This window comes from Hetaerina americana, unplaced genomic scaffold (genome assembly GCF_022747635.1).
Source record: "Hetaerina americana unplaced genomic scaffold, ioHetAmer1.1.p SCAF_10, whole genome shotgun sequence".
Taxonomy (NCBI): Eukaryota; Metazoa; Arthropoda; class Insecta; order Odonata; family Calopterygidae; genus Hetaerina; species Hetaerina americana.
The window spans coordinates 74,622,615-74,650,390 of NW_027286070.1; the positions used below are offsets into that span (position 1 = coordinate 74,622,615).

General features: G+C 36.3%; 3 protein-coding genes across 7 annotated transcripts in view; 2 read left to right on the forward strand and 1 right to left on the reverse strand.

The window, feature by feature from the left end:
• Positions 1-13,168: 13,168 nt before the first annotated feature.
• LOC139699294 (large ribosomal subunit protein eL22-like) lies at positions 13,169-20,007 on the forward strand. 2 transcript variants are annotated; one of them, XM_071598174.1, is made up of 6 exons: positions 13,182-13,255; positions 13,475-13,536; positions 13,612-13,755; positions 15,536-15,657; positions 19,057-19,162; positions 19,917-20,007. In XM_071598174.1, exons 3-6 carry the CDS (start codon positions 13,630-13,632, stop codon positions 19,953-19,955), a joined length of 393 nt encoding a protein of 130 aa, XP_071454275.1. In that variant the 5' UTR covers positions 13,182-13,255; positions 13,475-13,536; positions 13,612-13,629; the 3' UTR covers positions 19,956-20,007. The 2 variants fall into 2 exon arrangements, with proteins under 2 accessions (XP_071454274.1, XP_071454275.1); XM_071598173.1 differs by lacking the exon at positions 13,475-13,536 and having other exon boundaries at positions 13,169-13,255.
• Positions 20,008-22,715: 2,708 nt separating this feature from the next.
• Positions 22,716-25,379, reverse strand: LOC139699321 (ankyrin repeat domain-containing protein 49-like). The gene is made up of 4 exons (XM_071598175.1): positions 25,109-25,379; positions 24,729-24,892; positions 24,054-24,198; positions 22,716-22,988 (listed from the first exon to the last, which is right to left on the reverse strand). The coding sequence occupies exons 1-4, from the start codon at positions 25,245-25,247 to the stop codon at positions 22,798-22,800; spliced, it is 639 nt and encodes a 212-aa protein (XP_071454276.1). The 5' UTR covers positions 25,248-25,379; the 3' UTR covers positions 22,716-22,797.
• Positions 25,380-25,438: 59 nt separating this feature from the next.
• anchor (integral membrane protein GPR155 homolog anchor) overlaps positions 25,439-27,776 on the forward strand; it is a 40,735-nt gene continuing 38,397 nt past the window's right edge. The window contains exons 1-5 of one of the 4 annotated variants that reach the window (XM_071598902.1): positions 25,439-26,024; positions 26,155-26,337; positions 26,411-26,558; positions 26,748-26,867; positions 27,634-27,776. The exon at positions 27,634-27,776 is cut by the window's right edge and continues 27 nt beyond it. In XM_071598902.1, coding sequence (XP_071455003.1) covers positions 26,455-26,558; positions 26,748-26,867; positions 27,634-27,776 — 367 coding nt within the window. In that variant the 5' untranslated portion in view covers positions 25,439-26,024; positions 26,155-26,337; positions 26,411-26,454. Of the gene's footprint in view, positions 26,025-26,154; positions 26,559-26,747; positions 26,868-27,633 lie in introns of all 4 variants that reach the window. The other 3 variants (XM_071598903.1, XM_071598900.1, XM_071598901.1) reach the window with 3 other exon arrangements.

A 27,776-nucleotide genomic window follows, 5' to 3' on the forward strand; every position in this document is an offset into this window, starting at 1 on the left:
GCATGATCTTTCATGTCTGCATGATGGAGTTCTTACATGATAGCATCTTTTAACTTGGTTTATGTTACATTTCTAGATGCAACTTATTCCCAAACACTTTCTGCTATGAATGCCGCAGTGCCATGGCACCCCATAGATTTTTAGTACTCTAAATATCAGGTATGATATTCTTGAAATTTACTTAATTAACCTATAAGGTAAAAGTGCTAGAAGTTACATCTTTTGAAGAATTGTACAGAAAAAGAGAAGGGGCCTCATGACCGAGCTTAATTTGTCCTTTGCCTTATCTCCCTTGGGTTTTGACCTCTTTATTCATGCTTATAACTGGTGTCTTCAATGTTGACCTTTTATTGCCTTGGGTGGTGAAATATGCTATTAATTACCTGTGCAGATCTAACCAATGGTGTTATTCTGTTTTTTGATTAGTCAATGAATATTACTCGTAAGGACTTGTGGAAAAATGATCAAATTCGTCCTAAGGAAACGAGGTAACATCAATATAAATGAATTTTGAGTTGAGATATGTGTGCAAGTTCACACTAGGGATTGATCTACTTACCAGGATTTATTTTTTTCTACAATTCTTCAGCTTTCATCTTCCCTTAGAACATTCATAATATATAGTGTGCATAATATAGTAATTTGAATATAAAAATAGAAAGGAAATAATTTTTTTGAAAAGGTTACGGAATGTGTTTCAGGTTTTGAATTTTCAACAGTACTTAGTGAATGAGCCTTTGGGAAAATATTGATGGTATATCATTGCACCTGGACTATCAAATCCACCCAATTACATGAAAAAAAAGGAGTAATTATTTTCCAAAGATGTTTCTTATTTTTTTAATTAAAATAACCCTTATACATAAAGAAAGGCAAAAATCATAAATTGGTTCACAATTATAAAAAAAACATCTTTTTTAAGTTCTAAATGTCCACAACACATTCGGCTAATTTATCTCTCTCAATCAAATTTAGTGACATAAAGTGCTGCTAAATCCACATGGGTATCATATCGAATGAAATGGAGTCTTGTAGTATCGCATAGTAACATGCAATTCACATAATTATATGCATATTTATATTTTTGTAATTTGGTTGCAAGAGACTGCTATCATCAGGGAGTTAATTTTTGTGTTTATTATTTCAGGTGGCCCATTGGCACATATATTACAAGAAATTCGATGTTGTAAGTTGGAAGATTTTATAGGTATCCTGTGTAATGTAGGTTTTAGATGGATACAGACTATACACGTACAATGATACAACAATGCATTTCTTTGCCCCTCCTAATCAAACACAATCTGACATTTACACTGCCTTAACCCTAATTCAATTCTGGATACTTCCCTCATTCCTTGGACTTGCCTATCCCCTGTTCAGCCATGGAACTAGCCAACATCAATAAATTCCCCAACAAATTTAGTCCTGGATTATACGACTTCCCAGGGATAGTCATAAAAGGTCATTTTATACGATTGAAGATGAGCTTGCGGGGGCTACCATACTGGCTTTCCACCCAGAGGCACCGGCTTCAAATCCCAGAGGTGTTGAATATTTTCCAGAGGTATCTCAATCCCTACTTGAGGTGCGTTGTGGAGGGCACTTTGATTGCGTACGTCATCTGTTGGATGGGGCGTTAAGCTGCGGACCCCTTGGCACCTTTCGTAAGAGGAGGCTAATGTCGATGCCGAGGTTCTCTTCATCCTTTCCTGTCCATCCCCTATGGCGTAAATGACCTCTGCTGTCGGGTGCCTCCCCTAATAAAAACTACTACTCTTAAGCTTGATTAATGAATCCCTAAAAACTGGAATTTTCCCAAGCCCTCTTAAATCAGCCAAAATGGTGCCAATATGCAAAGGTTTCAAAATGGCAATGAATTCTTAGAGACCAATATCCCTGTTGAACCAGTTAGGGAAAATACTCGAAATAATTTTCTATCATTGTCTAGTATCATGTCTTGAAACGTATTATCCACATCTCAACATGGATTTAGAAAAACAAGGTCCAATGAAACAGATAGCACATATCACATGGTGAATCAAATACTTTTAGGATTGGATAATAGAAGTGAAATTTTAGGATAATTTTTTGATTTCACTAAAGCTTTTCACTTCGTCAGTCATCAGTTACTCTTGTATAAACTGAATCGCTACGGTGTAAGAGGCACACCCTACAAGTGGATTGAATCTTATTAAGTGAACATCATCAGCATGTGGTGCTCTCAAGAAATTGCTCCAAATTTGTTTCTCCTGGTAGAGAAGTAACACTAGGTGTCCCCCAGGGTTCTGTACTTGGCTTTATTTTATTTGTAATTAATATCAATGATCTCCCAGATAACCTTAAGTTCATTAAGGGAATAGACTCATTACTGTATGCTGACGATACAAATATTATTGTGTCAGCTTCCTTAGAGGACAGCTTCCTTAGAGAGACTTCCTAAAACCCAATTAAACAAGTCCACCGTGATAAAAACAGTTTCCACTGCATTCTTAGTAGATGTAAGCATTCCCCAAAATTCCAGTACCCAATTCCTGGGAGTAATCCTGCATAGAAACATGTTTTGGGAGGAACACATTTTCAAATTACGTCGAGAGTTAAGCTCCCTATGCTTCTTCATTAGAAATATATGGTATTCTGTAAATTTAGAGGTCCTATCCATTTACTTGGGTGAATTTTGTTACCATGTTACTTTTAGTATCCTCTTGTGGGGTTCCTCCCCACATTTGGGTATAATCTTCATAGTCCAAAAGAGGATTATTCGTATTATGAGCAATGCACCATGTAAACCTCTTTTCAAAAGACTCAATTAATTATCAGTACTTTGCATATATATATTTAATGTCATCTTGAATGCAAAGGGTAATCTTTCTCAATGCAAGTTCAACTGCGATTACCTTAGTCACTATACAAGGACCTGCACCAACCATTCGTCAGAACATGCAATACTGCTCATGGGCCATAAGAAATGGACCTAAGGTTATTCAATAAACTTCCCCATGAAATCAAATATGAAGCAAAAGTACCTGTTTTCAAGAAAAAGCTGTTCAACCTATTGAAAAATAATGTTCTATTCTGTAAATGAATACCTGGAATTGTAATTACGCATCAATTCCGGCTTAACCAATTAATATGTAAATATACTAGTGTATTGGTATGCATATATATATATATAAATATATATTGTTTGTCTTCTAAAATTGTGAAATTTATGTCTGATGTGTCCTATATTTGTGTAAGTAAGAATGTGCCCAAATCTCCGCACAAATAAATGCGTTATTATTATCCTATGCCTTGCATGCCTAATGTCATCCTCCTTTTTGCAATCATCAGCATCCCAATCCAAATGCTCCGCATTCATCTTTTCTCTCTCAGGATTTCTCCCAACCTTCCCCCACCAGTCCTAGCACACTCGTTTATTTTCCATTCTGTCGATTTCACTTTTTCCACTCCCACATTTCAAAAGCCTCCAAATTATGCCTTTTATTTAGCTTCAATGACTAATATTTCTATGCTGTAAAAACCACATACCATGTTAAAGTTTTATGAAGTCATTTCTTAACATCCATGCTGAACATCCCTGTCATCAATTCCCTTCTTGTGTAAGCTTACTTGCCTACCACAATTCTAATGTGATTACTGTTATGGTACAAAACACTTCCTAGATATGTAAATTGTTCCGACTGGCTCCAGTCTATGAAATTTTATTTTAATATTTAACTTAGCTTTCATTAGTAGTAGTTTTTACGGGAGTCAACCAACAGCTGAGGTCATTTGTGCCATTAGGGATGGATAGGAAAGGAAGGGGATCGAGATGGTGCGGGGGCTAACGTACTGGCTTCCCACCATGAGGGCGCGGGTTCAAATCCCGGCGGTGTTGAATATTTTTCAGAGGTATCTCGATCCCTACTTGAGGTGTTTTGTGGAGGGCACTTTGAGTGAGTACGCCGTCCGTCGGATGGGACGTTAAACTGCGGACCCCTTGGCGCCTTTCGTAAAGAGTAGGCTAATGCCGACGCCGGGTTTCTCTCCACCCTTCATCCTTTCCTATCCATCCCCTATGGCGCAAATGGCCTTAGCTGTCGGTCGCCTCCCCTCAAAACTACTACTAGGAAAGGAAGGGTCGAGAGAAACTTGTTGGCATTAGCCTACTCTCGTCGAAAGTTGCCATGGGGTCTGCAGTTTTTATTTATTTATTTTAAAACATTGTTCACGTACAGCAGTAGTGCCATTTTACAGTGAAAAATATAACAAACATGAAAGAGGACAAAAGACAATAACAACGAGAACCAAGCATGGACCGGGGAAAATTTCAATTTACTGAAAGGTGGGGTGGGAGCTTGGGTGGTGAATTTGTTTCATGATAAGTTAAAGGGGTCGACAGTGTGAGGGAGTGAATTTAGAAGGGAGGAGAGGCGAAATAAAGGTGAGTGCTTGGTGAGAGATATTCTAGGAAGAGTAGGGAGTGGGTGCGGGTGGATCGGGTTAATGTTCCATCCAACAGACGTCATACCTACTCAAAGTGCTCTCCAAAAAGCATTTTGAGGAGGGATCTGGATACCGCTGAAAAATATTTGTTGTCTCCAGAATTTGAATATAGGCCCTCTTGCTGGGAAATCTGTATGTTAGCCACCGCACCGTCCCGATCCCTCTGGGCCATCATCTTTGTTGAAAACTGCATAGCCTCTGTTTTGTTTACATGTTTTCTCATCCCATAACTATCATACTGATTTTCCAATGCCTTTGGCAATGCTTGCAACCCCTTGGCTGAGTGGCAAACCCAGGCTTGATTATCTGTTAACCTGATTTTAGTTTAGTGGGAATATTTTCTGGTTCAATGAATAATTTTTCTGTCTCATTTTTCTTTGATTTTTTGCCTTGTTTTTCCTTCTTTCTGCCTGACCCTATTTACTTCTGCAAAGGGCACAAATTTCACCCTTTCTTTTTAAAGTTTCCTCCAATGCTTCTTTTGCCCTATTTGTTTCTAACCTCAGTTTAGTATTCAACTCTTATTACCTAACTCTTTGTGTGTTCTACTCAACTCTGTTTACATTTTACCATTTTTATCTCTTGATTCTTTTCCTAATTCTGATCCTAATCATGTTGCTTGTAATTCATGGTTTTCTTGTCCTTTTTGTATTTACTGTTTATATATTTTTGTATTAACCTTTGATTTGTTCCCATTTTTCTTGTTTCACCCCTGTCTTACTTCATAATTTTGTGTACAGCCTCCTAATACTACTTTCTAGTCATCCCAGTTAATGCTTCTACCTACCATTTCCTCAATCGTCTTCCATTTTATCATCTTGAATTTGAGGTCACTCTTTATTTGTTCTAAATTATTATCTGAATCCTCTTCCCCTCCTAGGGAATCATGAATTAATCAAGCTGTTTAAATGTCTGTGTATAACCATAATACAGACTGATTGACATCTCTCTGGATCCTCTGGCATTTTCCATGTATGCGTATGCCTATTGTGGTTTTTAAGTCAAGTGATTGTTATAATTAAACCAGTTTTTTCTAAACTTCATTACTTTTTACCATTAGCAGGTTGATGTTCAGTGATTAATTATGAACATTGTTTTTCTCAGTGGTGCTCATTGATGACTCTCTCTGTGCTCATTTTAAATGATAATTTTTCAAAAATAAGACTTCCAATTTTTATTAATTTCAAAAGAAAGAGTCCCAAATGATTTTCTTTGTTAATTTAACTCCGTAGACTACTTATCGCTGGTCAAAAGTGGAGTAACTTATAGTAATTGAAAGGCGGTAACATAAGCATTTTTTGTGTGGGAAATTCAAATTGGTCTTAGAAAAAAGTTGAGGTTGCTAGAATTTGAATTACAGCATTCACAATACAGACATTTATTTGCCCCATCATAGATTTTACAGTGATAGAACATAATGCAATTCAAGTATCAACATGGTGCATCTCTAATGAAATGGCTATTTCAATGTCCAGGAGGCTTCTAGAAAATCCTAAATTAAGATAAAGCATTTGCCTAACAGGAAATGTTTTAGCTTTTTTTTAAAAGTTCCCTCTGAAGGTACTTTTTTATGACACATTGCAAACTTTATTTTAATGGCTGCATGTAAGATACACACTCCAGTAGGAAGACAAAAATCTATGCATCAATGAGTGTTGTGATAACATTTTTTTCTACAGACTATCAAACTTCTTCCAAATAGTTACAATTGGAATAGCCTACCGAATATTTTAAAGATATTAGAGCAGAAAATTACTTGGATAATTTTAAATAAACTTCTTGCATGATAAAAAAAATATTAAAAATCAGAAATACTGGCGTGATGTATGTTACTCCATTTCAGCTGAGAATTCTTTTTCTTTTCAAGTATTTGAAACAACTTGGAGATGAATTGAGCAAGTTGATACTAAAAGAATGTGTGTCAGAATCACAATTTGAATGAGAGTGGAAGGATGTATAAATAATTATTAAAATTAAAAGAGATGTTGAGTAATGGTTTAGATACCAGCCACGGCGATGTCCTTTCAGGATGGGTTTGAGACATGGGAAGAGGAAGAAGTGTGGTTGGGCTACGTCAGGGCTATAGGGTGGATTTGGATCCTCACTCCTCCCTGGTCAAGAAGCTCTTGGCAAATCCACAGGCGAGTTTCCTTTTGTTCATCCGAGAGCACACTCAGCACCAACTTTGAAGACACCTTTCTCGTGCCCATGTTTTTGCTCACAAGTCAAGGCACATCAGTTTTAACAATGCCAAGTTCATCAGGAACCATGCGAACACTTAATCTGTGATCCCTGTCCAACAAAGCCTTCACCCTTGCAAGATTTTTATCATTTTTTCAGATCGAATGGCATTGTGAATGCTTGGTATCTTCAACATTTTCTACCCTCACGGTGCAACTTGTGCCCCTCAGAAACACCTTGTCTACCCACTTTCAGTTGCCTTGAGCATATCATGAGTCTCTTTCCCGATTTGATGGCATGGTGCTCTTCGAATAACGGGTTCATGGCAGAGAGTAACGGGATCATGTCATAGAGGTTTCGCAAATGAATGATCTTCCCTCTGCAAAAGCTGGCAGCCGGCTGCCGCCAAACTCCAGCCTATTCCGAGACTGACTCCCCTCCCTCGAACTCAGCCAGAGGCACTGCCATCTATCTACCGAGGAAAAAAGAAGTCTTACTACTGTTGGAACAAACCTTGTATTCACATTGGAAACTGTAATTGGTGGCTGGCAGATGATTTAATGCAATAAATTAGTATAATAGCCATGAAGTACAAGCATACGTGTGGTCTGTGTATGTGGAAGTAAGTTGATTGCATCAGGTCACAATGAGATGCACTGTCCCTATCATTTCTTAATTTGTATTTGAGAACTTTTTCCAGGGTAATAGTTTATTTTTTAGAGTAGGTATTCTGGATGACTGTGCCATATTTAAAAATAGGTTGTACTAAAGTTATACATGGTCAGTTAAAATCTTAGCAACAAATGATGTATGAAGCATTTAAAATCATTACAAATGGAGTGAATAACCTTGTCCATTAACCATTATTGATTAACTTTCGCTTGCTTTTATTGATGGATATATTTGATGTTATTATCAAATGATAAACTATAGTTGAATAATATCCATAAATTAGAAACAATATTGACTGAATTGCATTACCAGATACATGCCCGGTAGTCATAGCATGGTAATGTTATTTTCATGATCAGTTATTAATTTGCACTTGTTACTATTAATGTTCTTTTGCCTGTGTAAATCAATTACTTATTATGAAAATAAAGAGTAACAGAATTTATATTTTTTTCATTTTACATCAACATGAAGTGGCTAGTGCCATTCTCAAGAAATTCATTGACATTGTAAAATGTCTTGGTTGATAGATAACAAATCAGTTTAGTTGGTAGTTTTGTGGATAATGTGATGCCCATACATTTCTCTTGGTAATGTGTCTTGATTCAGCTTATTCTTGTTTCAAATGATGTGGATTAGATCTAATCAAGAGATTATTAACAATTTCTTTTGGATAAATAATGTAACATAAATATATTGGCAGCCCACTGTCATAATACATTTAGAAATGAACTGCAATTGACAGTGTTATCTAGAATGTGCATGTCAGGTTATTCTTACAGCTATCTTATGTAGAGAAAGTATAGATTTGATGGCAGGGAATTGCCTTATAGGAATAATTCAAGGAAAAATGGCAATGGAAAAATGTATGCATTAACAAGGAATGTGATGCATGGTAGTCCTGCTGTCCGGAGGGCTTGGTTTCAATTCCTGATAACACCTCTGATCATACTCAGCTTCTCCCAAACTGAGTTATCATTCGGGTACCATATCTTCCTGGGAAACATCGGTGTTAGAGGGAAGGAATTGGTCCTCTTACCTGGTATGTGAAACCAAAATGCCATTGGGCTTGGTGCCTGGTGAGCTCTACCCACCCGTATGACACCATCCTGCAGTTTGATAAATATGGTGGTGGTAACAAGGAATAACCTTGGTAGCAATGTTTTCATTCCCTTAGTAGGAATATTAATAATACTTGATGTAACACACACACACACACTGTAAATCTTCATTCCAGTATTCATCATTGAAGATGAAGGCTACAGAAAATACAAATCTTGTATGCTAAAAGGTTCTCCTCAGCAGCCATGATAAATACTCTCTAGATAAGTTGCTCTCTCTCCTAAAACTGAGAATTGGTTCACTCAGACCTACGAGAAACAATGATATTTTCAGTGTACCAAAAGTTTATAAAAACTAAACAAATTTTTATTAATTTTAAGACTGGGCATGTGAGTGATTTTACCTATGAAGATATAGAGATGATTTTAGTGACATTAATACTTCTGTAGCCTAGACAAAATGTCATCAGTGAAGATTTATGCTGGGTGGATGGTTTGGGAAAACCAAAAAATTGGTTAGATATGGCAAACATATCTGATGAAAACTTTGGATAAATAATCAACAAATATATTTGGTACTTTTATATGCGGGGTTTTCATACTGGAATTATAAAAACAGATTAATGCTGGTGGCCTACTGTATTTTCATTGCCCAGTTACATGTTTCCGAAAGAGTTTTATGTATACAATCAGTGTTATGAGATATTAGTTACTTATTTTATTACTTTTTATTTGCCCAGAGATCACAATACAAAAATACCAGGTGGGTGGAGTATGTACATGAGATAAGGCACGTCAAATGAGGAGCAAAGACACAGGCTCAGTTAAGATACATAAAAGAATAGATGCTCATAGTTACATAAGTGTTTGGTACAAACCCATGAACATCGGCTGTAACATGCACATACAATATCAAATTCAGAAAAATCATTGATCACAAACATGAATCAGACCATGACCATTGCTAGAAACTAAAAGTATGAACTTACTGGTCGGGAATATTGTTGAGATATTCATCAACCGAGTAAAACATATTGGGCTGTAGATATCTTTTTAATTTATGCCTGAATGCAGCAGTTCCCTGTGTATCCTTGATACTTTTGGGTAGTTTGTTAAATAATCTGATGCCCTTTTCATTGGGTCCTAATTTCAATACTTTAGTTCTTATATTCCCATAATGGAAGTCATTCCTGCCTCTGGTGTAATGATGATGATAGGCAGAGTTAAGAGAATAGTTGCCGATGTTATTTTTTATATATAGAATTAAAAACATAATGTAGATGCATGGGAGTGGTAGCAAATTTAATTCACGGAAAATAGGCCTTGATGGAGCATTGTGAGGTTTCCTGGTGATGATTCTAATAGCTTTCTTTTGCATTTTAAAGATGGTTTGAGAAATAGCAGCTGATCCCCATAATATTATACTGTAGGTTATATTTGAATAAATTTCCCCATAGTACAAATTGAGTAGTACAGTTTTACTTGTAGTTTCATACAGGTGTCTTAATAAGTAGCAAGTTGAACTGAGCTTGTGTTGAAGGGCTTTTACATGAGTATCCCAAGAAATATTTGCACATAGAGAAATACCTAGAAATTTGCATTCTGTCACACGCTCAATTGATAGGTCATTGATTTTTACCAGCAGATCATCTGACACGTTCTTATTGCGTGTAAAGTTTACTATTTTACTTTTATTTACATTTAAGTCTAGAAGGTTGTCTGTACACCACTTGTTTATTACAAGTGTGACAGACTTAGATTTATCCACAAGGCTGGGATATGTTTGTGTTGATATTATTACATTAGTGTCGTCAGCGTACAACACTGGTATTATTCCATCATTATTTGGTAAGCAGTTAGGTAGGTCATTGATGTAAATCAGAAAGAGGAGTGGCCCAAGGGTTGAGCCTTGTGGAACACCTTTGTTAACTTGGTATGCTTCGGATGAATATTTTGACCCATCAACTGATAACACTACTTTCTGACTGCGATTATGAATATAGGACTTCAACCAGTTTAAAGGACTTCCTCTAATTCCTATTCTATTGAGTTTAATTAGTAGTCTATTGTGGTTTACATTATCAAAAGCCTTTGACAAGTCAAAAAACATTCCAAGAGTTTTGTGTTTAGCATCTAATTAATTAAGTATGCTGTCGATTGCCTGACATATGGCAGTTGTGGTAGACCTTTCAGATCTAAATCCAGAGAATAGATCCAGATCCAGAGAATTTGAAAGTAGGAAGTTTTTTTCGAGATAAGATGCTATTTGCATATACATGGCTTTTTCGAATATTTTAGCAAATGTATTTTGGACGGCTATTGGTCTGTAGTTATTCAAATCATTTACACAGCCATGGTTTTTATAAATGGGCACTACTTTTGATTCTTTTAATTGGGATGGGAAAATCCCTTGTATCAAAGATTCATTAATTAAAAATAAAAGGGGTGCTTTTATGGCTTCAAAACAATGATGAACAACTTTACTAGGAATTTCATCTGGGCCAGCATTGGATTTGTTTCTGAGTGAGGAGACAATAGTTTTTAGATTGGTTTCAGAACAGGGCTTGGCAAACATTGACGATGGTGCATTTGCTAAAAGCACATTGGCTGGAGAAGTAGTTAGGCAAGGAGCTGATACGTAGTATTTGTTAAATTTATTAGCTAGAGATGAATAGCTAATGGCAGTGTTATTTTCAGGGTTACAAAGTTTTGGGAGAGTGAGTTGTGGATTTTTCTTACCTCTACAGTCATTAATTATTTCCCATGCAGTTTTGGACTTGTTATTGGAATTAAGTAACTTATTATCATTATAGGTTCTTTTCGTGGTAGAAATCAGTTTACGGTAATACTTTTGAAATTCCTTATAGAGTAACCTTTGTTCATGATTGTTTGAACTTTTACCGGAGATAGCAAGTTTCTTAAGGATAGTTGAGTAGTGACGGATCTCGTCAGTTAGCCATGGCTTACATTTTGTTCTATGAAATATTTTATGATGTGTTACTGGGAAACACATTTCAAAATTGTGTTTGAAAATTGAATAAAAGTAATTGAAACCTTCGTCTACTGACTTAAGGTCATAGACATTGTCCCAGTTTTGGGACTGAAGAAGGAGCAGAAAATGCTGCATATTTCCATGAGTGAGAGGCCGCCGCCTTGGGTAAGTTTTATCATTTGGGCTATCCATTGGTTGGTTAGTATCGATACTTATTTTCACCATGCAATGGTCTGTTATACCTAGGTCACAAACAGTTGTGACTACTTTTTCATGGTTAAAGTTGGTCACAGCGTAATCAATTAGGGCGGCAGATGTGGGAGTGACTCTGGTAGGATTATTGTTAAAACATTCCATGCCATAAGTTTTGAACAGATTCAACAATTCTGATCTGTGAGGGGAGTCAACTAAGAGATTACAGTTGAGATCGCCGTTCAGCACGAGTATCCTGTTGCTTGCATATAAGGAGCAAATGAGTTGGTCCAGTTTTTTAATGAATGAATGAAAATCACCAGTTGGTGATCTGTAGATGGAGATGAGCACGAGCAATCCCACTGGAGTTTCATGGAAACACACAGCACATTCAAAAGTTTTTTCTTCCTTCACAGGCACGTGAACTGAGTTAATAGTCCCCTTTATTCTACTATGCACGAAAATGGCCACACCTCCATTTTTATACGTGGCCCGGCAGAATGACGACACTAGGGAGTAATTTGAGAGTGAAATAACCATAAGTTCTTCGTATTTTAATCAATGCTCTGTAATACACAAAATTTCTGGTTCACACTCGTTCATAGCCACTTCAAGCAGGTTTACTTTGTTCCTAAGGCACTGAATATTTACTTGCGCGATTGTTAAAGGCTGCCTAACTTTGACTAACCCTTTGCGGAGGTCAGGCGGGCCTTCAGAAGTGTCAGTTGTATGAGAATTGTCCACAGAGATTAATAAATATTTGGCCAGCTCATTCATCAACTTAATCCTGATTAAGCAAAATAAGCTGTTTCCATTGAATTTTCTGTTCCTACCCAAGTCCTTATCTTGCCACATCTACCCACCCTGAACCCCTCTGTCATCTGCCCTACCCTCAACCTGCTCTAGTGTATAATACCTCTGTATTGTCCAAACATTATTTTTACGTGATGATGATGGCTATGCGTTGACTGTTGCCCAGCATCCTTGTTTTCTTCAAGCTGAATTTCCATGTAGTCAAACCTGATACCATCGATATGTCCTATGCCTTAAAACTTTTATAAGTACATGAAATTTTGCATATGTACATACAATCTATCCACATGTGTATTTATTTCCATACTTGCATTTCCGAAGGACACTTGAATGTCTATTTTATTAAATCTGTATGCACATAAAATATAATTAATATATATTAATAGGAAATGTACAGTGGATAAACTTGTACTTGTAGATATATGTATGTATATTCAAAAGAAGGCTCTAGGTTAATACGACGATCTAAAGAATATGTAACCAACTTGGTTACATATTCTTTAGTATTTGGTTAATTGAAATGAATGATTGGATGATTTTGATGTTTAATTAACTTTACGAATTATGTATATGCATGAATAAAATATTAGTTTTAAATACGACATATGTGAAGTTATTTGATTGAAAATGGAAATATTATCCATAGAGATTAAAATTTCTCCAATCATTCATCAGCTGTATCTGATTCACACTTGGGTGCCGTCCGATTCATGCTTTCAAATGTCCCGCCCAATACTCTCTTGTTACGACTGTGTTTTGTTAACAGAAGCGTCATCAACGCTCGCATTCTTTCCAAGGGTGACCACGTCGTGAGTGTCGAGATTAGTTCATTTTCGTTAGACAAAAAAGCATGCCTCAAGTAAGTACTTATATTTAACGATATAATCGTTGGAAAAGGGAAATATGTTACTTGTTTACTATACATTTGAATTATTTTCTCGAATGAAAAAACTATTCTAAGTTCTGAATTCAATGATAAACAAGCATGCTTCAAGAAGGTTGCTTGCCAAGAAAACATGTTAATACGCAATGAAATAATCATTAAGAAGTAATCGTATTGCCTTCCTTAATTTATTAGGCTTTACATTGGTTCGATAAGCTCAGTGATGCACTCGAATCCCATGGATTCTGTTTGTACCGGTGGGTGATATCATTCCATACGTAATTTTAAGTTAACTTTGTTTTTCATCTGTTACGAAATTGATTTGATTTTAGTTAGCAGTGAAGAAGCCCATGCCCAAAAAGAATGCAAAAGTACACATTCGGGGTAAGGGACAGAAGAAGAAGAAGGTCCAGCATAAGTTTACTGTAGATTGCAGCCATCCAGTCGAGGATAACATAATGGACGTTTCTAATTTTGTAAGTTCCCAAAGTTCTCTGCCTTGGGTTGCGCGGGAGCTTAAAATGATCAATTGGTTTATTTGTTAAATGTCATATCCAAGAAAGATTCATGACAGCTGGGTGGATGCCATACATTTCATGAGTTGTGTGTACAGTTTTATTTATGGAACAAACGAACTTGTTTTGATAATTGGTATTTTGCATTGTACGACTTAAGTATTTTTTAATTATGTTTAGTTTGATCACTTGCGATATCATTGTTTAGGGCAGGTTACGAAGATTTCGGTTAAAACAGGTCACGGTATGTGGAAAATCCTTCAATCGTGATTGTAGCGTTTTGTTTCTACTTGGCTCTCCTTTTTCGACCTTTATTAGTTCAATATAGTACATTAGTAGAATAGGTTGTGGCATTTGAAAATGAAATTGCTCTCTGCTGTTTCAGTTTCACTGAGATTCCCCAAAGCATGATTTGCAATCTGAGTAGGTTATATCATCATTGAAGGTTATATTATGATTATACAAATTATTTTCATCTACACCTACATCAATAACCTGGGAGCCACCAAAAAGGTGTGTGGCAGGGGGTGCAGCACAAGGAGGAAAGGGTGAAGGATGATGGGGTTAGCTTGAATGCAATATTTCTCAATGCAAGTCCAACCACGATTACTGAAGTCACTATAAAAGGACCTGCAATGACCTGCACCAGCCATTTGTTAGAACACACAATACTGTTCCTTGGCCAAAAGCAATGGGCCTAAGGTTATTCAATAAACGTCCCCAACTAAAACATATTTGCCCTGGTCCATTGCAAAACAAAAATGTAACAAACCATTAAGAGCGTATCTTATCTTGTGGCTTTTGTCAATTCTAAGCTTGCTCATAGCATCAGTTTTGGGGCGTCACATATTGTAATGCAACTAAGTCGTGTGTTCTAATTATAAAAATAACTAGTGAAATCCTAGTTTTGCATTGTTGCTAGGTCTTGAGGCCCTTATATTAGAATGCATTCATAGCATTTTGTCTCATTCAAGTTAGGAGGGAAACATGGATGGCCGTCATTTTGAAAATTTTATGATGGGTGGTGTTAAGAAAATCTTTGTTTTATTCACCCAAATTCAATATATCTGAACTCACCGGAAGTTTCTGATATGCGTCCACTCAAAGTCATTCAATTAATATCCTCTTTTAAATTTCATTTTTCTTTCCTGATTCCATAGGAAATTTAAACTTTGGATTTATCAAAAAACAAAACCTTTCAATATAAGTAGTTAAAATGCATATTTTTTTTCCGATTTTCTGCATATTCAACTGTGTCATGTATTGTTAATTCTATTATTTGCATATTTTTAGTCCCTTTTTATCTTCTTAATCACACATTTTTTAATGGTAGTATTGGCACAGTAAACCATTTAGTGATACTTGAGAATCTTGTGTGTGTTTAGGCTGAGCCATATTCCAATATTAAAGTAGCAGTAAATATCTCTTTATCTATCATTTTTATGTGACCAATATATTTTAGAACTCTTATGAAGAAGACTCATGTTTTCAAATATTACTCTTACCTTTTTGTTAGACAGGTAAGACAACACTTCTTTGTCAAATATTACTGTTCGTGACTGAAATATCCTCTGCCTTTTCATTTAAATGCTTAAATTATCTTTAAATTTGTTTAATTTTAGTAAAATTGAAAGTTGCCTTATAACATGTTGGTTGTAAATGTACCCTTGAATTCTCTATGAAATTTATAATTGAATGTTGATTTTTCTTTTATCTTCAATGCTTTTTTTGACACTTACAGGAGAAATACCTTCAGGAAAGAATTAAAGTTAATGGAAAAACTGGAAATCTGGGAAATTCAGTCACCCTGGAGCGCAATAAGAGCAAAGTTACTGTCAATGCAGAAATTCAGTTCTCCAAGAGGTTTGTCTCGTTTAAGTATTTTACTATATCTAAATGAAATAAATTATTTTACCATGTTAGACATATTTGTATAAGTTACTCAAGGCCATGCACTGGGAACTAGTAGGTGGTGTGATAATCATGTAACTCTGTGGGCACGAATTTTTTCCCAATGCTGGAAATACCTTGCCCAGTGCTATTGCCACTTTTCATGGAGTATTTTTGATTCCTAATTTTTTGACGTTCATTTCTCAGTTAGCACATCATGTTTTAGCCCCTTTTGTAAGTTTAGCAGTGCCAAAGTCTATCGGCAAAAACTGGAATTAGGGTTAATTATATGTTTCTCTGTTCAAGTCATAATTGAGTGATAAATCTGAATCAATTCTGTAAAAAGTTGAAATTTTTGTTGAGAATTATAAATTGTGATGAGAAACTGGGAATGCTTGGAAGAAACCCATGTGACATCATGGGGATTGATTGAATGCTTTGGTGGGATGTAAACCTGCACTTCATACTTCCCACAATTACTCAAACGAACTTTCACATAATTAAAATATGCAATGTACCTTGTTCTTCTTCATGCACAGAAATAGTTCTCTCCGAGGTTCACAGCATATTTTTGCATTTGTCCAGTACCTTTGCAACTTACCCTAGTAATTTGCATGGGGTGAGACAGAAAACTTTGCAGGTACCAAGTAATATGCACAGTCGTCTAGCCTCGTGCAAATTTAATCATTCCCGGTTCTGCAAAGTGTTCACCTCGTAAATATGTTGGTGTCAAACTTCTGTTACCTACTTTTACTTGATTTCCCCTTTTTTTCCTTCTCTTATTTTAAGTTCTTATTTCCCTTCTCTTCCCAAGCTTTAGCTTTTCCTTGTTTTTCTATCATTGTTGCAGCTCCTTGTCTGTCTACCTGTCTCCTTCAGTGTCATTATTTGTTTTAGCCTCTCTTAAAGTGCATATTTCACCCAAGTGCTTATCAGGGATCTTTTAAGGGATAAAAGTAAAGCAAAGCAAAAGCAAAGTAAATTGTCGGTACATTAAATATGTGTGGCGTTTGGTGTCAACCTTGTTATTGCAAGGAACAAGATTGAAATATTTTAAGATTGTTAAAAGAAAAGTTATTTTTTAATGGTTACTTGGGAATGTAGTAGTAGTAGTTTTTATTTGGGGAGGCGACCGACAGCTGAGGTCATTTGTGCCATTAGGGATGGGCAGGGAAGGATGAAGGGTGGAGAGAAACCCGGCGTTGGCATTAGCCTACTCTATTAATGAAAGGTGCCAAGGGGTCCGCAGCTTAGCGTCCCATCTGACGGACGGCGTACTCACTAAAAGTGCCCTCCACAAAGTAATTCAAGTTGGGATCGAGATACCTCTGAAAATATTCAGCACCGCCGGAATTTGAACCCTGGCCTTATGGGTGGGAAGCCAGTACGATAGTCACCGCACCATCTCGATCCCCTTGGGAATGATACAGGTACAGTGTAGGTAGAGAGATCTTGGAGATATTATTTCTTCAGGCAACTCTATGCCCCGGAAGACAAATTTTAATTTCTATGACAGTCCTTCGCCATGAAAATGATGGCAACTAAGGGTTAGCTATCCTTGTTGGGTAGACTCTGGCCTTGGTCTGACATCTGCAAGTGACTTTATATGAGTACGTAATTGTTTTATTACGGAGTACATGATTGAGTGACTGACTGCGAATCGAATATGTATTAATTAAATTTAATATTTTAAAGCAATGAACTTTGCGTTCTTAGGACTTGAGGATCATCTTCTTACTCTGGGAGATAGCAATGTTCACGTGGACGTGACTTTTCTAGCTATTGAGGAAGCCGTCGACAAAGTTCATACTTATGTACAAAGTACATACTCAAGAGTCACAGTAAACGACTCACAAAGCTGGAAGCATATGGCATAGAAAAAATACGGGGCTGTGTTGAAGATTTTTTAATGGTTGGGTACAGAGAGTAGTTGAAGTTGGAATCAACTCAAATGCAGTTGAAGTAACTTCCGGTGTTCCCCAGAGAAGTTTTATATGGCCTCCTACTTAAGTGAACGACATTGGCTCCGTAATCCCAAGTGAGATAAGTTTATTTGCCACCAATGCAGTGGTTTACCGTGATGTCCATAATACTCGGGACGCAGTATCTTTATCAGATGTTCTAAATGCTACCCTACGCTGGGGCGACACTTGGTAATTAGAGTTGATCTCAAAGTGCATGGTGATTAATATTTGGAAAAAGGGCATCCTCCCTTCCTCCCTCCTGAATACCAAAATGGATTATGTAGACTTGATTAAATAATTAAGTGTTGCCCTAACTCATGACCTCTCCTGGGAATATATACATATGTAGAATAACTTTACAAGTTAGCAAAAAGTCATGATTTATTGCAAGAGTACTGGGTAAATGTGAAAAGGCCAAAAATAAAGTTATGTTTTGCTGTTTAGACCTCATTTGGAATCTGCTGCAAGCATATGGGATCCTCAAGCGGTTGGATTAATTGCCAAATTGGTTTGCAAGTAGTGTAGCTAGATTTTTAAAACGTTGTGATGATAAACTCAATAGCATACCCGAAATATTAGAGCAGCTAGGCTGGGAATCATTCAGTGTAGAGAAGGGTAAATTTCAGATTTAATCTCTTCCGTAAATTGGAAGTATGTCTTTTTAGCGTTAATGTTGAGACTGTATTATTACCCAATCTTACTATGTCAGGGAAATCACATCAATGAAATGGGAGAAATTAAGTGTGGAACAGATATAAGATGCCATTTTTTCAACGAATGATTAGGAATGAAAATAATATTTTCTGTCTGTGGTAGGGTCATATCGTGGTCTAAATTGGTCTGTTGTGTGTTCTCACCCCCTGCCACACCTCAGCGGTGGCTTACAGGGCGCTAAAAGAAAAAAGATCATTAGCAATGGCAAGTCAAATTTTACAGTAGACCATCAATTTGGTCGTATTTGACCATTTACCCTAATGAAGTATGGGTAAAATCACTATAAGTGTGAACATATCCTCAGGCTTTTATTAATTATAAATCAGCTTCAATGTGATGTACACAAAGCAGGGTAAGGAGTTTATTTAGTTAGATCCTCAAATGGTTGGCCAAACTGAATGTGATAAATGCATGCATTGGATTATTGTTGAAAGTGATTTCATTTTCAATGTTAAAATATACTTAAGTCATTTACTTTATTTTTTGTATCCTCATGAGTGATAATTCCATTCTATGTCTTCATGGAAACAGTCACTTGGACTGACGGAAACCCTATGTAAAACTCAGCCTAGTGGCTTTATTCTTTTCTACTTGGTGATCAGTTAATTAAAACTTGATTTAATTGTTGTTTTAAGCTTTGTACGCATGCTGAGTTAATGTATAATTAACCATGCATATTAACATAATATTTTAGGTACCTGAAATACTTGACAAAGAAATATCTGAAAAAGAACAATCTCCGAGATTGGTTGCGAGTAGTTGCTGGTGATAAGAACACATACGAGTTAAGATACTTCCAGGTGAGTGTTTAAACCAATTACCTGTAAAAGCTTATTGGTCTATGAAAACTTACTTTGTCATAGTGAGGTTTGTGACATTATAATAGTGAAATATTGTCAATTAAAAAAAATATTTTCAGTCCTCACTTTTGTCATACGAAGGAATCTATTCCCTTATAAAAAGTTAAAATCCATGTTAAAAAATTATGTACTTGCATACGAAATAATTCAATTTCTTATTCATTACATTTACTGCAATATTTGAAAACAAAGTTTCTAATTTTGGGCTGCAAGAACTTTAAGTGTTACTCTAGGAATAAAATTTGATTATTTATATATTTGTATTGTATCTCGGGATAAGGCATTTATTATCTGGAATACATTATATATTCCTCGTTTGTAGTCACTTAATTATCTTCCAGTTAAATATGAACAGTATGTAGCACTTATGTGTGAAAGGAGAATATATTGTTCTCTTGATTTCAATTCAAATTTAATATGACCCAATACAAAATGTTATGTCTCCTTTTGAACCAAACAGGCCTTAGTATTATTTTATAATTATTTTAGATTTATATTCATTAAATAATTGAATTCCTTCGTTGAAATATTTAAAAGGTTTCTCATCAAAATTTTAGAAAATGTGTTTTGGTTTGCTAGTTTTGTAATTATAAAAATGTGGGTGTAAAGCTTTTTTTTAAAGAGCAGTCTTAACAATTATCTTGATATGAATTTGTCTATAAACACTTTTTGATTGACTCCTTCAATTTTTCAGATCAACAACCAGGAAGATGAAGAGGAAGACAGTGATTAAATTAACGTTTTACTGCTTGTGAATCCACTTTCAATAAAACAAGTTTATCCAATTGTTGTTTCATTAAGTTGCAACCTCATTTAATGTTGGTTGGATAATCGTCCATAGATTATGGGAAGAAAATGATTACTTTTTGTTGATGAATATTTCATTCAGTAAATTGTTTCACAGGGAAGTTCTCAAGATTTACATATTCAGTGATCTGACATCCTACCTCAAATTACAAAGTCTTCCCTCATGCTCGAGTTGATGTTGCCTTTAATATTCTGTTTCTGCATTTAACCAAGAAGTTTGCCTGGTGTGATAATTGCATGTCATTATTATTGTAGCCCCAGGCGTGAGAGCCTGATTGCCGAGAGTTAAGGTGATTGGTAGTTATGGCAGAGATCTACCCAGACCAATTCATGATTCATCAGTTATCCCTTGCTGCTCCATGATGAAGTGCTAATCCATAGAAAAATATCTGTAATTGTATTAGTCTAAGGGCAAGGATAGATGGTGCGTATCTTTACTTGCATTAACAGTAATTTATACATATACCTCACTGAAACTTCTGTTCAACAGAGGTAAATGAGCTGAATGGGCCATCTATTTTATCAAGGGATGTATTGCCCTATGGTTATCATGTTCCGACCAGTACACCTCTCAATATCAGAAATCGCTGACCTTTCTAAAAGTGATGTGTGTGTGGAGAGAGAAGCTTTCGTGGACCTCTTAACATTTATTTTTCCGAGCGAAATCACAAGTTTAATAGGTTATGGTGTCAAGATAAGTGGCACAATGAAAAATATACTTAAATAGTAATATGGCCATTAAGCGGAAGGATAGGCTTGAGATGAAAGTGTGGGGGGCCTCAATTAGAATAGTTACAGCAGTTGACCTTACTAGGCTGTAATAAAGCGAAGAGAATGGCAGCTAGGGTAGTGCCTAGGCCACAAATGCCCTTGCTACAATGTGATTAAGGATATGAAGAGGAGAAAATTAGGGTGTGGATTATAGGTTGAATTTGAGTTAATTTTAGTTCTAGTATGAAGGGTCGTGAAATAATATGGATGCACACGAGAATATAATTCCAGTGCTGCAATGTTACATGTGGCTAGAAGAGAGGGGATGACTATTGAAGACAAGATCCAATGTGATTGCCAGCAATGGGGTTCATGAGAGAGTTAATACCATCCCTAATCATTTCAATTAGGGTGGATTTTGTGTTTACAATGGGAATTCCTTTTGGGAATTTACCGATTCTTTCAACATTACTGTTAGTTAATCTGACTCCTTTTCTGCTTATGCTAGGACTAATGCCTAGCAGGGATACCTTGTGGCACAGTGCCTTTTATGTATGTTACTTATTGTTTACAGAGAAATAATTCCGTAATTCAGTTTATACTTGCCATTACCATGAAGTTTTTGAATTAGTTGCCGCAAGGAATTTCTTAAATTTAAGACTGCTGCATCCACTTAGTTAAACGAACAAAGTAACCATGCGAGCACTAATGCAGGTTAGCTGAGGATGATAAGTGGTGAGGTTCCAAAGAAACTGCGGGAGATGCCGCAACAGTAACTTTTAACGGAGTCATCTGCTAATGTGCGTTTCAGTGCAACAATTTCAGAGTGTAAATTCAGTCAAGGCGAATGATTTTTACACTCTGAAATTGTTGCATTGAAGTGGTGAGGTGTTAATTGGGGGAAACTTCGTCCTTGACAGAATACATTCAATAGGAAGCATTCTTCATTTGGACTCACCTGACCAAAATCGGTCAGCATTCATCAATCCCATGCCACGCAAAAATTCCCCTCTCATGAGACGTCATTGACCGGGTTGCAAAAAATGGACTAGATAATTTCAAAGTCATTTTTCACTACCCATTTAATCTCTAATCAGACTAAAAGTAAAACCTGGCCGCCTTGAAATATTCTTTAAATGAGACTCAGCTGTGTCTTTGGTCTTCTGGTGAAATAAATGCCCCTAATCAGCAGTGCAGCATTTGGCAGCCTTAAAATCTTTTTTATAGTTTCATTCCAGCAATATTTGGAAATTATTTAAAAAGTTGGGGGTCGCTATGAACTGGTAACTGTTTCTTTGTCAACTCGTGCTTGCTAAGCTGTGTATATGATGAATGATTTATAACTTGCCCGTGGCAGTAAATGTGTGCAATGTTCTTTTTGTGTCACTAATTCAAATGTTTCACTTAGTATCACAAAATGATGGTTGAAACTACCAAATGAGCAGGCTCCCTCTGATGAGGAAGGAAGGTTGAGGAGTGGTCCAGAGAATGTTGGCAATCTGAAAAGGCCCCAGGAGGGGATGCTCACCTTCTCCCTCCCCTTTGATCCGGATCGGTATTTAGGTCGCATGCTAGTTTTTCAAATGAAGAGACCACAGGTGGTGGAGATAGTCTGATAGTAATACTTCATGGTGCAGCTATGGTTTTGCCATTTACCAGTGCAACACGACAATGGTGTGCTATGGCGGAATTGGTCTGCCTCCATGGATAAGCAACTGATTATCATATTTAAGTGACATTGAAATGATAGTGTACTCTGTAGAATGAAGATTTCTAAAGGGTCCAACTAGACGCCATAGCTTTCATTTTTAGGTCCCTACACTGACTACTCAATCCATTTAGTGCCCATATTTGTTTAATCAAGTGTGGTAATTTCTTAAACTAAAACTGTGGTGACTTTGAAAACATGAGACTGCTAGTTTAAATGAGACAATAGACACACAGTTCAGTTTTCCTGGAAAAAAACCAGTAGAAAGAAAAAACAATACCCTTGGGTTTTTTTATAAATACAGAAATACATTATATTTTGGCAAATGAGTGATATTGAATTTTGTGATTCATATCATTGTAATACACTGATCTACACATTCAAAGAGGGAATGATTTGGTCCACTGCGGCGAGCCACTTGAGAAGCAGTTTCCCCACTATTATTTCGAATGTTAGGGTCAAGGAATGGGTTTAAAAGGAGAAGTATCAACGTCTCTCTTGCATTGCTGTTTGCAGAAGCCAAATGTAATGGGGTGAGACCTGAAGATTTAAGAAATATAAACGTGGTTAAAACTAAAATGAGAAGGTAGATTAATAATGGGTCAAATTTAGGTTATATTTGGGAATATGACAAACAAAATGAAATATGTTACAAAAACAGAACTTTATAGACGGCACTAAAAAGAAATATCACAGTTTAACAATTGTCCACTTGTTAGGGACTCAAACCCAGATCTCCAGCAGTGCTTGAACCAATAAAGAACAGCAACTAAGAAATTCATATTGTAAGAGGATGCCACAGTAACTATATTAGTGAGAGCACTGCACCAGAAATCAAAGGGTTTGGGGTACAAGACAAATGATTTTTTACACTGAAAATTCTGCATTTTTTAAATCTTTTAAGTAACAATACCATCCTTTGATGAAAGTTCCACACACTTCCCCTCAGCAAATTACGAAACGGCTGGCATCCAATGAGAGAGTTTTTTCAACACTTTCTCCAGAAATATCTAGTCTTAATGTGACATACAATAAATTTTGTTTTTTTCAATTTTTAGGACAATATCCTGCATATTTAGCTCAGGATTTTAAACAATGTTATGTCTTTATATTAATTAGGATTTTCCACTAGGCTAGGGTGCCTGCTTCTGACATTTCGATTACTTACTCCATCATTGCCCTCAGGGAATCGATGACAAGGATTGAGTAAATCACTGAAACGTTGACAGCTGACACACTGGCCTAGAGAAAAATCCGTGGAGATCGCTGGGAAACTGCCACACCTAAGGAAATACTTTAACAGAATTCTATTTGGACCAGTTATATTTTGGTACAATGAAATGTGGTTTTCACACACACATCCATCACTTCCAGCATATGCACTGTGTAAACCAACTACTACTTCTATCCATTTACTAATATTTTATACAAACTAATATATTTATCATTAATGCTCATATCATACATTATAAGCGACATTAAATCAATTCTTGTGGGGTTGTCTATTATCTATTCCACTTAAACCTAATTTTGTTTTCTTTCCATGGAACAGAAGCTATGATAAAAGCATGAGGATTATTCATCTGGCAGCAGTTCCATACTTGCCTCCATTTGTAACAGCATTAATGTCTGCTCCATGATCCAGCAACAATGATGCACATTGAGAGAAATTCCAGTTGCATGCCGAATGGAGGGGTTGCCAACCATCTGAAGTAGCAGCTTTTATGTCAGCTCCCTTTTCCAAGAGATACTACGAAAAGGGAATTTTATGTTGTTTTACTAAATTAACAGTTGAATCAACAACATGCCTCACTCTTAGTTTTACTTCAGCTAGGGCTAGCATTGAAAAATATAGTTATATTTTCTTATAGAATATAACTATATTTATTTATAAAATATAGAATTTTCTTGAAATAAAAACACTTCAATGAGCACAAGTAGATTTATTTTTTACTCTAGAATTTAACCTAATTAGCTGAGCACGTACAGTTTTTCAATCGAACATAAGCGATACCTTCACAGGAACTGACGATACCTTCATATTCAAGTGCAGTGCCATGGCACAACTACCGAGAAAAAATTACCATAGGGATATCGAGAGATAATTAAGAATGAGGGATTTTGATTGTTAGAAAAACCACGCTCAAGGGCAGTGGCATACATAGGCTTGAGGCTAATCAATTTTTGGAGGAAGAAGTGAGTAAGCAACCCTGAGAACTATAATGGCTACGCCGACGTTTATCCATTTGTTACCAGATTGAATTTGACTAAAATGCATACTTCAACTACATCTTCGTGACCATTGTAGCACGCTCGATGCAGGGGTGTGTAGCCATCCTTGTCACGCTCTTTAAGTAATGATGAGCCTTCCTGCTGTATTAACTTTTTGACAAGGTCTAAATTTCCATGTTCAGATGCCCATAGTATTTCCTTTCTGGAGTTTTCTGGAAAAATCGTATTCATTTACACCTGAGAATATTGTGAGATAAACAAAATTCCTGGAGATATTCAGGCACACCACTAATTCTCAACCGAGCTACTCAGAAAATAATTTCAATGATTTAATTGGAGGTGATGACGTCGCTCAAATGCCGGGGATGGGTATGATGTAGTATATACTCAAATATAGTAAATAAGTATTACGCCAATCATATGATTACCGTGTGGATTGGGCTCTTCATCTATCCCATCAGTGTCATCGTCCCAACCACTCACATACATTCCGGACAGAGAGGAAGTTCCTGCAGGAACCCGAGGGGGTTCGCTCGGGAATGAATCATTTTCTTCTTCGTCCCACATGATGACGATATGAGAAACAGCAGATTAAATTTCACTTAATTGTTTTTAACTTAACGAGAGAGCTCATTACGCGACTCTACTCTCATTCGACGAAATGATTCGGTGAACGTCAACATGAAACACGTTTGAAAACAACTCGTGAACAAATGAAGGTGGTGTCCGTGGTACGCACATATTGTTTACTACTTGACTAACATTATTTTTATATGGTATGTGGGAGATATTATTTGCGCTAAAATTTCAATGGATTGGCTAAGTGATTGTTAAAATGAAAGAAACTCTGTTTGTGCCTCATTAGACTTGATATCATAAAGCTACCCTTATCCGAGGGTTCTTAAATATTCATTGTAAATATCAGACTAATGGTTAAAGTTCTGGAAGCTATCACAATAATCTTCGTGGATGTAACAGTAAAGTGGGTCACACTTGTGAAAATTGTGCCATAACTCTAGAGGTATGATAAGAGGTGTGTTACTAGTGAAAAACAGGTATAACAGAAGAAAATATAGGATTGAGGGTTACCGATAAATATAAATTGCGATTTGACGAAGAAAGTGAAATGAAAATAACTCGGTAGTTGTTTTTTTCAGGGTTGATTACAGACGCCGACTTTTCGGCATATGAGCATGAAAAATCAGCCTTAAAAATGCTTGATTTTTTTCTCCACTAATTATCGTGATCATTTAGATGGCCCGAGGGGAGAACTCGGGTGGGTTTTACTGGAACCAGCGCTCACAGCGCTGCCTTCTGCTAGTTCAAAAATCTGAAACATGAGAGGTGGGTCAGATTGGCTTGAATGCAAATGTCAGGAAATCTTTCAATGGGAAAGCTATATTTTTCCGTTTGTCCTTACTTATTTCAGTAGTATGCAAGCTTTATTCTGTTTTTTAATTACCTTATTGTTTAGGACCAATGAGGTGAATTGCTTCGTTCACGGGCGATTGAGGTCCTTGGATTCATCACCTTTAATATACCGGATTACCATCGAAATTAAATTCCTGGACGTCTTGGAATGTGCCATCGATGTCGAATCGAGCGTGAAAGAACTTTGGTGCGTCGTATGAGGTTATGGTGTGGCGGGACGTTTTGGGTATAGAATTTGGTGGACTGAATCCGAAAAGTTCTCGTTGATTGAGTGAATAAATTCTGACATTCATTTTTAGGCAGTGATTTGCTGAGTATACACAGATAATGCAGTAGTAATACAATGGGCAGTACATTTCAGCCTCCTGAAATGGCAATTTCAACCGAAACTGTGATGGATAACCTTTATCCAGCTCTGCTGGAATGTTTTGCGATCATCATATGTGGGTAAGTTATCCAGTTTAATCGGTGGAGTCATTGCAAAAATGTAGTTTCTAATTCTTAAGAGTGATTTGTGTGTACATAATGTATTGGTTTTTAGCTTGTCAATGGCTTATTAGAAATTGATTTCGCATGTATCATTACCTACAGTATTTATTTAACTTACCCACACTGCTCTTTATGTTTATCTTCTAGCTATTTAGCTGGTAGATTTAATATAATATCGCAAACGGAAACGAAAGGCTTGAATACGTTTGTTGGAACATTTTCTCTTCCTGCATTGATTTTCTTGTCAATGGCTCAACTAGATTTAAGGTAAGTGCATACAGCCATAACTCTGCAGGCTGGATTTAGATATGTTTAAACCCATATCAGTTGCAAGGTCAATAGCGACAATTTCACTTTCTGGATTCAGAGTTTTATTTTTAACCCTTAAGGTGACACATTACTGTAGGAATCATAGCCACCCTGGGATTCAGAAGATACCATAACAGTAATGCTTTTTTATATTACCCTCGCTATGGTTTCTTAGAAACTTTTGGAATACAAGAGAATTGAAAAATAATGAATTAAAATTTGCCACGATTACTTAAAACCAGTGTATCAATATGATCATTTGATAATTTTCACTTCCAAATTACTGGAATGCCGTATTATTTACCGAGGAAGATTTGATGTAAGACATGGCATTTCTGGGTCCACCATGTCAAGAATGTGCTGAATTAAGTGTCTGATTGAGGCAGACAGTGAAATCCATAAGGCATTGCCACATACACACATTATACCCACAGAAACATGCTATGAGGCATTGCCACTTCTTCCTCTCATTCCAGTTGAGTTTGTTCATAGAAGTACTTACTAAGGTTGCTATTACACGAATGGCTTTCTTCATTTGATGAACTATGATAATTATTTAAGAGAGTATGTGTATGTTCTGTATTTTGGCAGTTATAATGAAATGATCCAATCTCGATTTGAAATAAGTAAATGTGAATAATTATAAACATAGCAGTATAAAACAGTATATTAATGTTTGTAATTTTACAGAAAGATTATTTATGAGTAAGAATTCTTTTAACAGCTCGGTCAACTGGATGTTTCTCCTATCAATCCTCGTATCAAAGAGTATTGTATTTTTTGCTGTAGCTGCAATAACCCTCCTGGTTGGGCGACCAACCAACTTAGGAAGAGCAGGACTGTTTGCAATTTTTTGCACACAGAGTA